Raw genomic sequence first — 14,250 nt, 5'->3', positions numbered from 1 at the left:
CTGTCCGGGGTATCATCGGATGGGGCCACAGTGTCTTCTGATCCCTCCTGTCTCAGCCTCCAGTATTTATGCTGCAGTAGTTTATGTGTCGGGGGCTAGGGTCAGTCTGTTACATCTGGAGTATTTCTCTTGTCTTATCCGGTGTCCTGTGTGTATTTAAATATGCTCTCTCTAATTCTCTCTTTCTCTCTTTCTGTCTTTCTCTCGGAGGACCTGAGCCCTAGGACCATGCCTCAGGACTACCTGGTATGATGACTCCTTGCTGTCCCCAGTCCACCTGGCCGTGCTGCTGCTCCAGTTTCAACTGTTCTGCCTGCGGCTATGGAACCCTGACCTGTTCACCGGACGTGCTTGTTGCACCCTCGACAACTACTATGATTATTATTATTTGACCATGCTGGTCATTTATGAACATTTTAACATTTTAACATTTTGACCATGTTCTGTTTTAATATCCACCCTGCACAGCCAGAAGAGGACTGGCCACCCCTCATAGCCTGGTTCCTCTCTAGGTTTCTTCCTAGGTTTTTGGCCTTTCTAGGGAGTTTTTCCTAGGGAGTTTTTCCTAGCCACCGTGCTTCTTTCACATGCTTTGCTTGCTGTTTGGGGTTTTAGGCTGGGTTTCTGTACAGCACTTTGAGAATATCAGCTGATGTACGAAGGGCTATATAAAAATAAATTTGATTTGAAATTTGATATAGGAAAAGGAGGGCCGAACAGATCCACATTAACATCGACAGGACTGGAGCAGGTTCCTTGGTGTCCACATCACCAATGAACTCTCATGGTCCAAACACACCAAGACAGTTGTGAAGAGGGCACGACAAAGCCTATTCCCCCTCAGGAGACTGAAAAGATTTGGCATGGGTCCCCAGATCCTCAAAAAGTTCTACAGCTGCACCATAGAGAGCATCCTGACCGGTTGCATCACGGCCTGGTATGGCAACTGCTCGGCATCTGACCGTAAGGTGCTACACAGGGTAGTGTGTCCGACCATTACATCACTGGGGCCAAGCTTCCTGACATCCAGGACCTCTATACCAGGCGGTGTCAGAGGAAGCCCCCAAAAATTGTCAGACTCCAGTCACCCAAGTCATAGACGGTTCTCTCTGCTACTGCACAGCAAGCAGTACCGTTTTGCCAAGTCTAGGACCAAAAGGCTCCTTAACAGCTTCTACCCCCAAGCCATAAGACTGCTGAACAACTAATCAAATGCCCACCCCACTTGTTTTACACTCCTGCTACTCGCTGTTTATTATCTGTGCAAAGTCACTTTACAAATCACCTAGTTTAACCTGTACTCCAGCACATTGAGTCAGTATCGGTACCCCCTGTATATAGCCTTTTTATTGTTGTGTACATTTCTTGTTACTTTTTGATTGATTAGATTTGTTTAACTTTAGTTTATTTTGTAAATATTTTATTAACTGTATTTCTTGAACTGCACTGTTGGTTAAGGACTTGTAAGTAAGAATTTCACAGTAAGGTCTATAGCTGTTGTATTCGGTGCGTGTGACAAGTACAATTTTATTCGATTTTTGACCTCTTGACTCTTGTCACCACTCCCTCTAGCCCTGGTCCTAATACTGTATGTCTGTATCATAGTAAGGCTACAGTGCATTCCAATGAAGGTTGTTATGCAATATACTCTGATGCCGTATAGAGCATTTTTTTAATTAAATCAGGGACAGTGACTTCCACCGGGGGAAATATATGTCTGTCTCCTGAAACATTGTGGCTTTGTTGCAAATGTCCCATATGTCTCCGGTCAAAAGTAGTGCACTATATAGGGAATAGGGTGGCATTTGGGACCTACTTTGTTGCACTAGTGGACTTTGATCTCCTTTGAAATGATCTGTCCCCCGATGACATCATTGAGCTCTGAGTATATTATTGGAAATGATAAAGCCGTGTAGATTGGAGTAATTTCCCTGCCTCTGAGGAAATCTTAACTGCCTAAGATAGACTGCACTATAGCGCTCAATCTCCCTTGGCGAAATACACCTATCCATTGTGCTTTAGAACAGTAACGCTGATGAATACCTGATTCACACAGAATACAATGGTCCCTATCAATCTCTACATATGATGGACTTTGTGTGTGGTTTCATGAGGGAATTGGGTAGTTTCTTAAGGAGGAAATGTGATATTGAATGAAAGGGAGGGAACATAAGAATGTAGCCTGAATAATTTAAAGATACATCAAGCATTCAGGTCTCCAATGCTCAGGACATGGTCTGCATGTGGTCGGACTAAATCAATAGCTGAGATTTCTTCGGCTCTGTCTTGTTGTATCTCCATCTTGCAACAAGTTTGTTTTCCCCCAGCTTTGACACAATTCATAATTAAAAACTCATGAAGGGCATCAAACTTTCAAGTTTGAATATTAACACTTCTCTCCTCTCTCTCTCCCCCAGAGTTGTGGCTGCAGCAGACAGCAGTATCCAGGGACAGAAGACAACATGAGAGATAGCTTTGGAAGAGTTTCGACAGGGAAATTTGTGCGGGCTAAGTGACAGATAAGCCCATTACTCTAGCCTGTGGTAGCGGTGAGTGGCAAGTCCCCAAGTGAGTAGATTTTTATTGCGGTAATGCCTTCTTCCCTCTCTAATCACGGGACAGACAGATAACAGCTTTTGTACTCACACATCGTCCACGTAGCAGGGATATGGCATTTGCTGGGCAAACACGCCGAGCGGCTGGGATTTGTTTGTGTGCGCCCGTATTATGCCATGGTCCATCATGTCCTGCAGATAGGCGAAGCCTCCCCATATATAGCGCAGGTCATTAAAGGAGTTGCCACGGGCCCCAGGCGACCATCCCCTTTAAATTGAAAGGACACACATAACCCAATGGTCATTGTCTAAGGCTGTTTACACATTGAACCCAATTTTGATATTTTTGACCAATCAAATCAGCTCTGAACAAGAGCTGATGTGAAAATATCTGATGTGATTGATCAAAAGACCAATTAGTGGAAAAATGTGCAGAATTGGGCTTCCGTGTAAATGCAGCCTAAGAGAAAGCTGCGTTTGAAAACATCCTGGATGAAACAGCCAAATGTTACACCAATAATTATGTCATGAGTCATGACATTTGTCCCATGAGTAACATGGAATCATAATTTTCTGGGCACTGCATGCTTATTATAAATCGCCTGAGACATCGGACAGAAAGTATGCAATAAAATTCCTGTTTTGCTGCAGATACTACTACAATTGTCTGGTAAAAGTTGACATGTCAGTTGAAAAAAATGGCTAAGCAACATAATGTGTCTCAGCAACATCACAGCCTGTATTCATAATGTGTCTCAGCAACATCAGGGCCTGCATTCATAATGTCTCAGGGACCATCAGGGCCTGCATTCATAATGTCTCAGGGACCATCAGGGCCTGTATTCATAATGTGTCTTAGCAACATCAGGGCCTGTATTCAAAATGTGTCTCAGGACTATCAGGGCCTGTATTCATAATGTGTCTCAGCAACATCAGGGCCTGTATTCAAAATGTGTCTCAGAGTAGGAGCGCTGCTCTACACTCTTAGAAAAAAGGGTTCCAAAAGGGTTATTCGGCTGTCCCCATAGGAGAACCCATTTTGGTTCTAGGTAAAACCCTTTTTTGTTCCCAGGTATAACCATTTTGGGTTCCATGTAGAATCCTCTGTGGAAAGGGTTTAATATGAAACCCAAAAGGGTTCTACTTGGAACTAACAAGGGTTATTCAAAGGTTCTCCTATGGGGACAGCTGAAGAACCCTTTTAGGTTCTAGATAGCACCTTTTTTCTAAGAGTGTAGCATCAATTTAGCCTTCAGAACCTATTGAATTACATTCCAAGGAATGTATCCTTGGACAGGGGGGACCTGATCCTAGATCAGCACTCCTCTAAGACGCTTTATGAATATGGGCCATGTTGTCCAATGTTTTCTCATTAGCACTAAAACATGGTGAGGGCGGAGAGGCTGTGCACTGGGCCTACCTTTCTTTGATCTTATTCGTACGCTCCCCCTTATCAATGTCCATGCGGATCTTGTACTTGACGTAAGGAGGGGGGTGGCTGGCGGTAGGGTTGAGGTCTTCGAAAACGATACCAGCCCAGTACTTATTGCTCTCTAGAAGCTCCAAGGCTCTAGTCATGAGATGTCTCTCACTGTCGGCAGCCTCAAACTTATCCAGGTTCAAGCACTGTAACATGAAAAGACAAGTTACACCAAGAAAGAGAGAAAATAAGTGTAATTCTTTACAAACTGCTAGGGGTCTTACTAAAACAAGAATATGATGTTAATATAAGATGAGCGATGAGAGTAGCTTTTTATATATATATATCAGGATACTGGGAATTTCACTTTGGAAACACCATTTCTTAAAAGTTCCCAACCAATGGCGAAGGTGCATAAAGATGGAGGAATTCAGATATCACGTCATTGCTTTTAAAGCTCACCCTTGTTCTTAAACTACAGCACGCAACATTGTTCAATATGCCAGTAAATCAGCACAATCTACTTTTTCGTTTTTCTAATTCCCGCCATCTTGGAGCTGGAATTGGGGTCATGTATTTTTTTATTTTGTTATTTTTTTGGTGGGGGGGTGGGGGGTTTATGTGTACTGTGCTAATGCCGATACAAAAAAAGAGTAACGGAAAGCAAATGTAAGATACAGCGAACTGAACAAACAGGAATCTTTATCCACCAGCCATCTTTATGCACCTTGGCCATTCCAGCCCTGCGTGTTTCGTAGATATGACACAGAAAGAACATGTCCAAAACCACTATACCCACTCTCGGCATCTACCATCTTTCCAACAACACTGAAAGCTGGAGACTTCAAGGCCATTGATGCCAGTTGTAATGTCAAAGACATGATGAAACTTATTTGCACTCAATGGAGTCCCATTACCTTTAGAAAGGAATCTCAAATCGACCGCGTTGGGGAGTAGTGAAGTACTTGTAATTCAACTAGTAATTCAACTACATTTTCCAGTAGCTTGGTGGTAGTTGAACTAAATTAATATCTTGGTAGTGTTTTCAATAGTTAAAAATGTTTTGTTTTTTTGCCATATAGCGGTGTAGCTAACTACTGGAACTACACACTATTTTTGTTGCTTATATAAAATAAAATACGGGTGAAATAGGCAAGAATTCCCTTTCTTTTTCGGTATCAGACCTAATTCTCACTTGAAACATGTGTTTTGTGTTTAATAGGCTAAATTACACATTCTGTTAACATCTGACTCCTGTTAACTTCTTATGGATGGTGGCAGTATTGAGTAGCTTGGATGACTGACGTGCCCAGAGTAAACTGCCTGCTACTCACTCCCAGAAACTAAGATATGCGTATTATTAGTAGATGTGGATATAAAACACTCTGAAGTTTCTAAAACTGTTTGAATGATGTCTGTGAGTATAACAGAACTCATATGGCAGGCAAAAACCTGAGAAAAAATCCAAACAGGAAGTGGTTTGTAGTTTTTCAATTGATTCCCTATCCAAACTACAGTGTCTGTGGGGTCATTTTGCACTTCCTAAGGCTTCCACTAGATGTCACCAGTCTTTAGAACCTTGTTTGAGGCTTCTACTGTAAAGTGGGGATGAATAAGAGCTCCTGGAGTCAGAACACTGCCAGCAGGGCATGAGCGCTCACGTGAGAGGTAGCTCAGTTCCATTGCATTTCTGAAGACAAAGGATTTCTCCGGTTGAAACTTTATTTGCGGATTTACCATAAAAACATCCAGAAGATTGATTCTATACATAGTTTGACATGTTTCTACGAACTGCACGTTGTGAATTTGGATTTGTGAACTGAAGGCGAACAAAAAGGAGGTATTTGGACATAAAGGATGGACTTTATCAAACAAAACAAACATTTATTGTGGACCTGGGATTCCTGGGAGTGCATTCTGATGAAGATCATCAAAGGTAAGTGAATATTTTTAATGCTATTTCTGACTATTGTTGACTCCAACATGGTGGATATATTGTATGGCATGTTTTTGTGTCTGAGCGCCGTACTCAGATTATTTCTTTTTTCGGTAAAGCTTTTTTGAAATCTGACAGAGCGGTTGCATTAAGGAGAAGTTTATCTAAAATTCCATGTATAACACTTGTATTTTCATGAACATTTATGATGAGTATTTCTGTAAATTGATGTGGCTCTCTGCAAAATCACCGGATGTTTTGGAGGCAAAAGATTACTGAACATAACAAACTGAGATTTTTGGATATAAATATGAACTTTATCGAACAAAACATACATGTATTGTGTAACATGAAGTCATATGAGTGTCATCTGATGAAGATAATCAAAGGTTCTCTCTATTTCTGCTTTTTGTGACTCCTCTCTTTGGCTGGAAAATGTCTGTGTTTTTTTGTGTGTAGGTGCTGACCTAACATAATCATATGGTTTGCTTTCGCCGTAAAGCCTTTTTGAAATCAGACACTGTGGCTGGATTAACCTCTATGGGCTAGGCGGGACGAATTCGTCCCACCTACGTAACAGCCACTTGAAGCCTGTGGCGCGATTTTCAAAACCTTAAAAATCCTATTACTTCAATTTCTCAAACATATGACTATTTTACAGCTATTTAAAGACAAGACTCTCGTTAATCTAACCACACTGTCCGATTTCAAAAAGGCTTTACAACGAAAGCAAAACATTAGATTATGTCAGCAGAGTACCAAGCCAGAAATAATCAGACACCCATTTTTCAAGCTAGCATATAATGTCACATAAACCCAGAAGACAGCTAAATGCAGTACTAACCTTTGATGATCTTCATCAGATGACAACCCTAGGACATTATGTTATACAATACATGCATGTTTTGTTCAATCAAGTTCATATTTATATCAAAAAACAGCTTTTTACATTAGCATGTGACGTTCAGAACTAGCATACTTCCGGAGGAATTCGCTAACATTTTACTAAATTACTCACGATAAACTTTCACAAAAAGCATAACAATTATTTTAAGAATTATAGATACAGACCTCCTCTATGCACTCGATATGTCCGATTTTAAAATAGCTTTTTGGTGAAAGCACATTTTGCAATATTCTAAGTACATAGCCCAGGCATCACGGGCTAGCTATTTAGACACCCGGCAAGTTTAGCACTCACCATAATCATATTTACTATTATAAAAGTTTGATTACCTTTTGTTGTCTTCGTCAGAATGCACTCCCAGGACTGCTACTTCAATAACAAATGTTGGTTTGGTCCAAAATAATCCATCGTTATATCCGAATAGCGGCGTTTTGTTCGTGCGTCCCAGACACTATCTGAAATGGTAAATCAGGGTCGTGCGCATGGCGCAATTCGTGACAAAAAAAATCTAAATATTCCATTACCGTACTTCGAGGCATGTCAACCGCTGTTTAAAATCTATTTTTATGCAATTTTTCTCGTAAAAAAGCGATAATATTCCGACCGGGAATGTCCATTTAGCTAAACTGAGGAAAGTAAACAAAGCTTTCGGTCGACGCGGGCACGCGCCTGAGTCTCACAGTACTGTAACCAGCCACTACCCAAACGCGCTACTTTGTTTCAGCCAGAGCCTGCAAAGCCACGATTCAGCTTTTTGCCGCCTTCTGAGACCCTATGGCAGCCGTAGGAAGTGTCACGGGACAGCTAAGATCCTCACTCTTCAATAAACAGAGACAAGAAGAACGACACCTTGTCAGACAGGCCACTTCCTGCCTGAAACCTTGTCAGGTTTTTGCCTGCCAAATGAGTTCTGTTATACTCACAGACACCATTCAAACAGTTTTAGAAACTTTAGGGTGTTTTCTATCCATATGTAATAAGTATATGCATATTCTAGTTACTGGGTAGGAGTGGTAATCAGATTAAATCGGGTACGTTTTTTATCCAGCCTTGTCAATACTGCCCCCTATCCTAAACAGGTTAACAAGAAGTAAAGCTATAAAATGGTGTATAATACTTGTATGTTTGAGGAATTTTTATTGAGATTTTTGTTGTTTTGAATTTGCCGCCCTGCACTTTCACTGGCTGTCGTCATATCGATCCCGCTAACGGGATTCAAGCCATAAGAAGTTTTTAACATCTGCCTCCTGTTAACATCTGCCTCCTGTTAACATCTGCCTCCAGTGTGATGTCTTCTTGCAATTTGCAGTCTGACATTTCAGATTCAGATATGATCATTTTCAGTATCTTGGATGTAGTGAACTACTTTTTCAAAGTAGCTTTAGTTGGGGCTAGGGGGCAGTATTTGCACGGTCGGATAAAAAACGTACCCGATTTAATCTGATTTAATCTGGTTACTACTCCTGCCCAGTAACTAGAATATGCATATAATTAGTAGATTTGGATAGAAAACAGTCTAAAGTTTCTAAAACTGTTTGAATGGTGTCTGTGAGTATAACAGAACTCATATGGCAGAGCAAAACCTGAGAAGATTCCATGCAGGACGTGGAAATCTGATTTGTGGAATCACCTTCAACACTTTGCCTATGAAACACACCGTGAGTTAGGATTCATTTAGCACTTCCTAAGGCTTCCACTAGATGTCAACAGTCTTTACAAAGTGGTATGAGTCTTCTCCGGTAGAAACTGACCGAACGAGAGGCCTGGAAAGTTGGTCATAGGGGGAGGGCCATTACTACTATGACGCGGGCGCCCGTGGGTACCCTCTCGTTCCGAAACGTTTAGTAAGACAATGCAATCATCCGCCTTGAATATTATTGAAGCTCTGATTGAAAAAGGCCCTAAAGATTTATGTTATACAACGTTTGACATGTTTGAACGAACGTAAATATATATTTTTTGCACATTCGTGACGACAAGTCCCGCGCGCCTCATACATTATGAGTAGCCTTCGGAACGCGCTAACAAGAAGGAGCTATTGGGACATATATTATTAACTTTTTCGAACAAAACTACATTTGTTGTGGACCTGGGATTACTGGAAGTGCCTTTTGATGAAGATAATCAAAGGTAAGGGAATATTTACAATAGTATATTTGATTTTAGATGGTTCCAAGATGGCGCTAACCTGTATTGCCTAGCCTTTTTTTCTGAGCATAGCACCTCGTTTATTGCAAAGTGTGATTGCCCAGTAAAGTTATTTTTAAATCTGGCAATGCGGTTGCATTCACGAGATGTTAATCTATAATTCTTTGAATGACAATATTAGATTTGACCAATGTTTTCGAATAGTAATTTTGTAAATTGTAGCGCTGATCACGGAAGCATTTGAGGGAAAATATTTTCTGAACATCACGCGCCGATGTAAAATGCTCTTTTTATATATAAATATGAACTTTATCGAACAAAAGAATGCATGTATTGTGTAACATGATGTCCTAGGAGTGTCATCTGATGAAGATTGTCAAAGGTTAGTGCATAATTTTAGCTGGTTTTCTGCTTTTGGTGACGCCTGTCTTTGCATTGAAAATAGCTGTGTGTAATGTTTTGTCAATGTACTGTCCTTACATAATCTAACTTTATGCTTTTGCCGTAAAGCCTCTTTGAAATCGGACAACGTGGTTGGATTAAAGAGGTGTTTATCTTTCAAATGGTGTAAAATAGTTGATTGTTTGAGAAATTGAAATTATTAGATTTTTGCTATCTTGTCAAGCAATCCCGTTACCGGGATGAGAACGGGAAGGGGTCCCATAAACTATTATTTTATTAAGAGTAGCTTAACTTCTGTGACGTAATTGGTAGTTTGGTAAACTATAATTTCAGAGTAGCTTCCCCAACACTGCAATCGTCACTCACCTCACTTCAACTCACCAATATGTATCTGCTTTCAGAGCAACAATACTCAACTACATCCAACATCAGAGTACCTTCGGTAGATTGTTGTACATAATGTTTAAAGTGACATGATTTGTAATTCTGATCAATGCTCTCAGGGTAGACTGCTAACTTATTGTAAACCTGATTTGAGTGTGTAGATCTGAAGTTCGAGCCTCAGTGCATATAAACTCAGGTTGGCTCTTCTGCACTATCATACACAATATTTTTTATCCTACACAGACAGTAAGATTTAGATTTAAACATGATCGTATCATATTGGCATAAATGCTCCTCACATTTTTTTTTACATTTATAGTGAATATAGCCTTTCTACAATACCGCTCTCCAAAAATAAGCGATGGGTAGAAACTATAAGACTTGCCTGAGAAAAAACATGTTTTGGTACTGACACTGAAAACAATACACTGGACAACAGCGGAGTTACAAATGATGTGGAGGTGCCAAGGGATATGTTTTGGGCTATGGCTGAGACATACTCATGAGGTACAGGTTTGGTAGTTAGCTAGAACTCACCATGTCCTTCTTTAATGAGCTATAGCCATCCGGGGAGTGAGTCTGTCTTGACAGCTGTCCAGACACACATCTCCTCCACCCTTGTGACACTTTCTCTCAGTAAAGAAGGTCCTATATGATGCTATATTATATTCACAGACAGCATACAATGTACATGTTTTTATTGAGTTAACAGAACGGCCAAATTCATCATGTCACATTTTTGGCTGTTAGTTATAGAGTACATTATATGATTCTTGGGCAGTTTGTCCTGAATGTGGGAAAAGTTTACATTTGTTTAATGCATTTGTCTACTCACAATGCATTATAAATGACCACCATTGGTTTACATACTATAACCAACCATGTGGCAGCATCTCTTATACAAATACATATTTTTTAAATTCTTCCCATATTCCACTTAGTTCATAATCTCCATGACAACATATCACAATAACACTGAATCAAACACCGACTGCATTAAAAACGTTTTAATCTGTAGTGGTCCAGTGAGGAAAGGCTAAGCAGTCATTCAGCACAAGCCCACTGTCCTAAGTCGACCCATCAAAATCCTATTAGCTAAGTGGTGAAGTGTTCCCCTAGGTGCAGACCTCGGATCAGCTTAAAACTGCCCCAATCCTAACTTTAACCATTAGAGGGGAAAATACTAAACTGATCCAAGATCACCGTCTAGAGGCAACTTCACACTACTCCATCCTATTACGAGAAACAGGAAGTATGTTAAATACGTCATGCTTTTCCCCAACCACTTGACATGGTTGTGCCAAGCCTGAGTCGTTGCCATGTTTGGACTTCGATCCCAGTTAAGGAACTAACCTACTGATAGTGCTACCACCACCAATCTCTCGCTGCCCTACATTAGACCCAGGATGCGTCCCTAAAGGCACCTTATGGGCACTGGTCAAAAGTAGTGCACAGGGAATAGGGTGCCATTTGGGGTGTAGAACCACTTCCAGATATGGAAGGATATTGGGTAGGGAGTAGCAGCAAATACAGTGATTGTAGAGGATGTAGAGGCCACGCGAGTGCTGCTAACTGACAGCTGCGGGATTAGATGAGCATGCCTCTCATATGGCCCACCATGATGTGATAATCATGTGTTTATACTTTATACTGTGTGTGTGTTTTCCCCCAGATGCCAGCATATATTGCTGGGTAGGACTAGCTGCCTGCTTCCTTGGTGATAACGCAGAGTATAAATCAAGTTTATCTACTCAGTTAAATTCATCTATGGCTCACTTTAGGAAGTAGCTTGTAGGCACCCAGTCAACATCTTTAACGACCAAACATATCTGCTGGTCGAATATCATCAATGATTAGCTACAATGTTGTTTCAAGTTTATTAACACAATTAATAGTGGATTAATCCATCTTGTGGATGTAATGTGTGGATCCAATTTGGTGTTTCGTTTTCAAAAAGTGTAAAAGTATTCAACAAGTGTAAAAAGCATCAATGTTGTATTACTAGTAATATGACTTATTAGGTTTAAAGGACCTGAAAGATTAAATAGAAATTATTTAAAGTTCAAGCTTGACATGTATTGACTACATGAACTCTTGATTAATACACTGATAACATTTAAAGCACGAGCGAAATTCAAACGAGAGAGAGAGAGAATAAATAAATATATCTTAATCCCCCTGTTGTGTCACACTGCCCACAAAATGGAAACTGAGCTATACTTCCTAACCTCCTGCCAAATGTATGACCATATTAGAGAGACATATTTCCTTCAGATTACACAGACCCACAAATAATTTGAAAACAAATCCAACTCCCATATCTATTGGGTGAAATACAGTGTGCAATCACAGCAGCAAGATTTGTGACCTGTTGCCACAAGAAAAGAGCAACTAATGAAGAACAAACACCATTGCAAATCCCTTTTGTACTTTACCTATTTGCACATCTTTACAACACTGTATATAGATATAATATGACATTTGAATGTCTTTCTTCTTTTGGAAATGTTTTGAGTGTAATGTTTACTTTTAATTTCTGATTGTTTATTTCACTTTTGTTTATTATCTACTTCACTTGCTTTGGCAATGTAAGCATATGTTTCCCATGCCAATAAAGCCCCTTAGAGAGAGAGGGAGAGCACATTTAAAATGTTCTTCCCCCGTCTACGCTCAGCATGCATTGAGTCTGTGACAGTGAACAGGTAAATGATATGCGAGTAAACATCTTCATCCCGGCATCCATTTTGAGATATGGAATGCCATCAGGACCAAAAATGGATTGCATTACTTTGGAATTCATTTGTCACATGTGGCTAAACCCCAGGAGGCTAAGATGTCATCTCCCAGGTATTAGCAATAAGGAAGAGGATAAGGGTATTTGAGATATGTCTGTAGTCTACTCGTGGGGCCACATAGCAGCGGAGAATGTAGTGTATCGCTGCAAACCAACTTACGGATCAATATGTCAATGTCCGCCCAACTGCCTGCACGTCCCCATGTGTAGAGATGGGCGCCGTTTGTTTTCTGCTGTTACGGTAACAGAAATGTGTGTCCTTGGATTCTTATAACGATCTTTATTTTTTATTACCACAGCAGTAGGCTACACATTGTAAGGCGTTTTTCTGAATGTAGTCAAGGTCAATTGATATGGACTTTTGTATATACTGAAACAATTGGCAACCTTTCTTCGTATTCACCCAATCAAATTACATACTGTGAAAGGACACAGTGTTGAAAGTTGTAGCCCATATCATGGAGCTAGGATGCATAGACACACACATTACAAAATGTCAGTGTATTTTGTAGAGGGGGAAAAGGTATCAAATCACTTTTTTGACAATGTGAAGCAAAATTATGAACATACCCCAATGAACTTCTTCAGGAGGTCCAGGATTTGGCTTGTGGTGTTGAACGCGTTGCGCCAGTCATTTGGCGGCATGCCCGTGGGGCGACCCTCGGGGGGCCCATTGTACAGGAAGTTGGAGAGCAGTTCTGCCGTCCATCTTGTGCCTTTGAGCCGTTGGTTGAGCAAGGCTACAAACACAGGGTTATCCAGCATTGCCTGGTTTGGCAACAAGAGGAGAGGGTTTGTGTGGGTAATTTACACTCATCAGATTATAAAACAATTAATGCACTGAGAAATGAATGCAGTGGAAGCTAATTGTGGACCTGCACAACTGCAGATTCCAGGACATCCCACCTGCAGAACTTTGCTTTTTTCTCTATGAGAGAATTAATTAGAAACATTAAGCTAGATGGCACTGTTGTACTGCAGGCTTGGGAATTTACAACCACTTTTTTCATGACCATGGAGGTCCATGATGCAGGCACACACACCTGCACATACGCAGATGCACTTAGGCATGTTTACACACACACACTCACACCCACACTGTGATTCATGTGACTGTCTCCCTTCTCCCCAGCCTCCCCTCTTCCCCCAGCCCTCACCCCAGTGTGGTAAGAACCAGCTGTGTGTTAACTCTTCACTGTCAGCTCGGCTTGAGCCTCGTGCCATGATTTCGCTCGACACTCAAAGAGTTAACGAAGAGATGTGCTAATCTAGATGCAAACGACCTTGCTGTTACAGACCTCCTATTTGTGCCGTTTAAAAAAAGCTAACGGCCGCCTATTCCTCTGGTGTAGAACACTGGGGCGTCCTTACATAAAAGCTTCCTACGCAGGTACTGTATGTTCCCTGGTACAGGTTTGGTTAAAACACTTTGTCTGCGTCCCAAATTGCACCCTATTCCTTATATAGGGCACTTCTTTTGACTAGATCCCTATGGGCCCAGATCAAAAGTTGTGGGGCTATAAAGGGGATAGGATGCAATCTGTCTGAGACTGCTCCACTCAGTGTGCTTTGTAAGGTACATACAGTATGCTGGCAACCATGAAATTGCAACCATGTAATAACACAATAATAACAGTGTTGTATTGTATAACTTCATAAATTGAACATGGTCTGCTCATAAAGGTAGTGTGCATAATTTGAAGT

General features: G+C 40.8%; 1 protein-coding gene across 1 annotated transcript in view; it reads right to left on the bottom strand.

Moving 5' to 3' along the window:
- Nucleotides 1-14,250, bottom strand: part of LOC106608787 (phospholipid-transporting ATPase ABCA1) — a 305,836-nt gene that overhangs the window by 216,359 nt on the left and 75,227 nt on the right. The window contains exons 12-14 of the mRNA XM_014206928.2: nucleotides 13,117-13,314; nucleotides 3,976-4,181; nucleotides 2,647-2,823 (exon numbers count right to left, since the gene is read on the bottom strand). Of these exons, the coding sequence (XP_014062403.2) occupies nucleotides 2,647-2,823; nucleotides 3,976-4,181; nucleotides 13,117-13,314 (581 nt within the window). The remainder of the gene's footprint in view (nucleotides 1-2,646; nucleotides 2,824-3,975; nucleotides 4,182-13,116; nucleotides 13,315-14,250) is intronic.

The sequence above is a fragment of the Salmo salar genome, chromosome ssa07 (assembly GCF_905237065.1).
Source record: "Salmo salar chromosome ssa07, Ssal_v3.1, whole genome shotgun sequence".
Lineage (NCBI taxonomy): Eukaryota > Metazoa > Chordata > Actinopteri > Salmoniformes > Salmonidae > Salmo > Salmo salar.
Note: the sequence above shows the minus strand (reverse complement) of the source record. Positions and strands in the feature narration are given on the sequence as shown.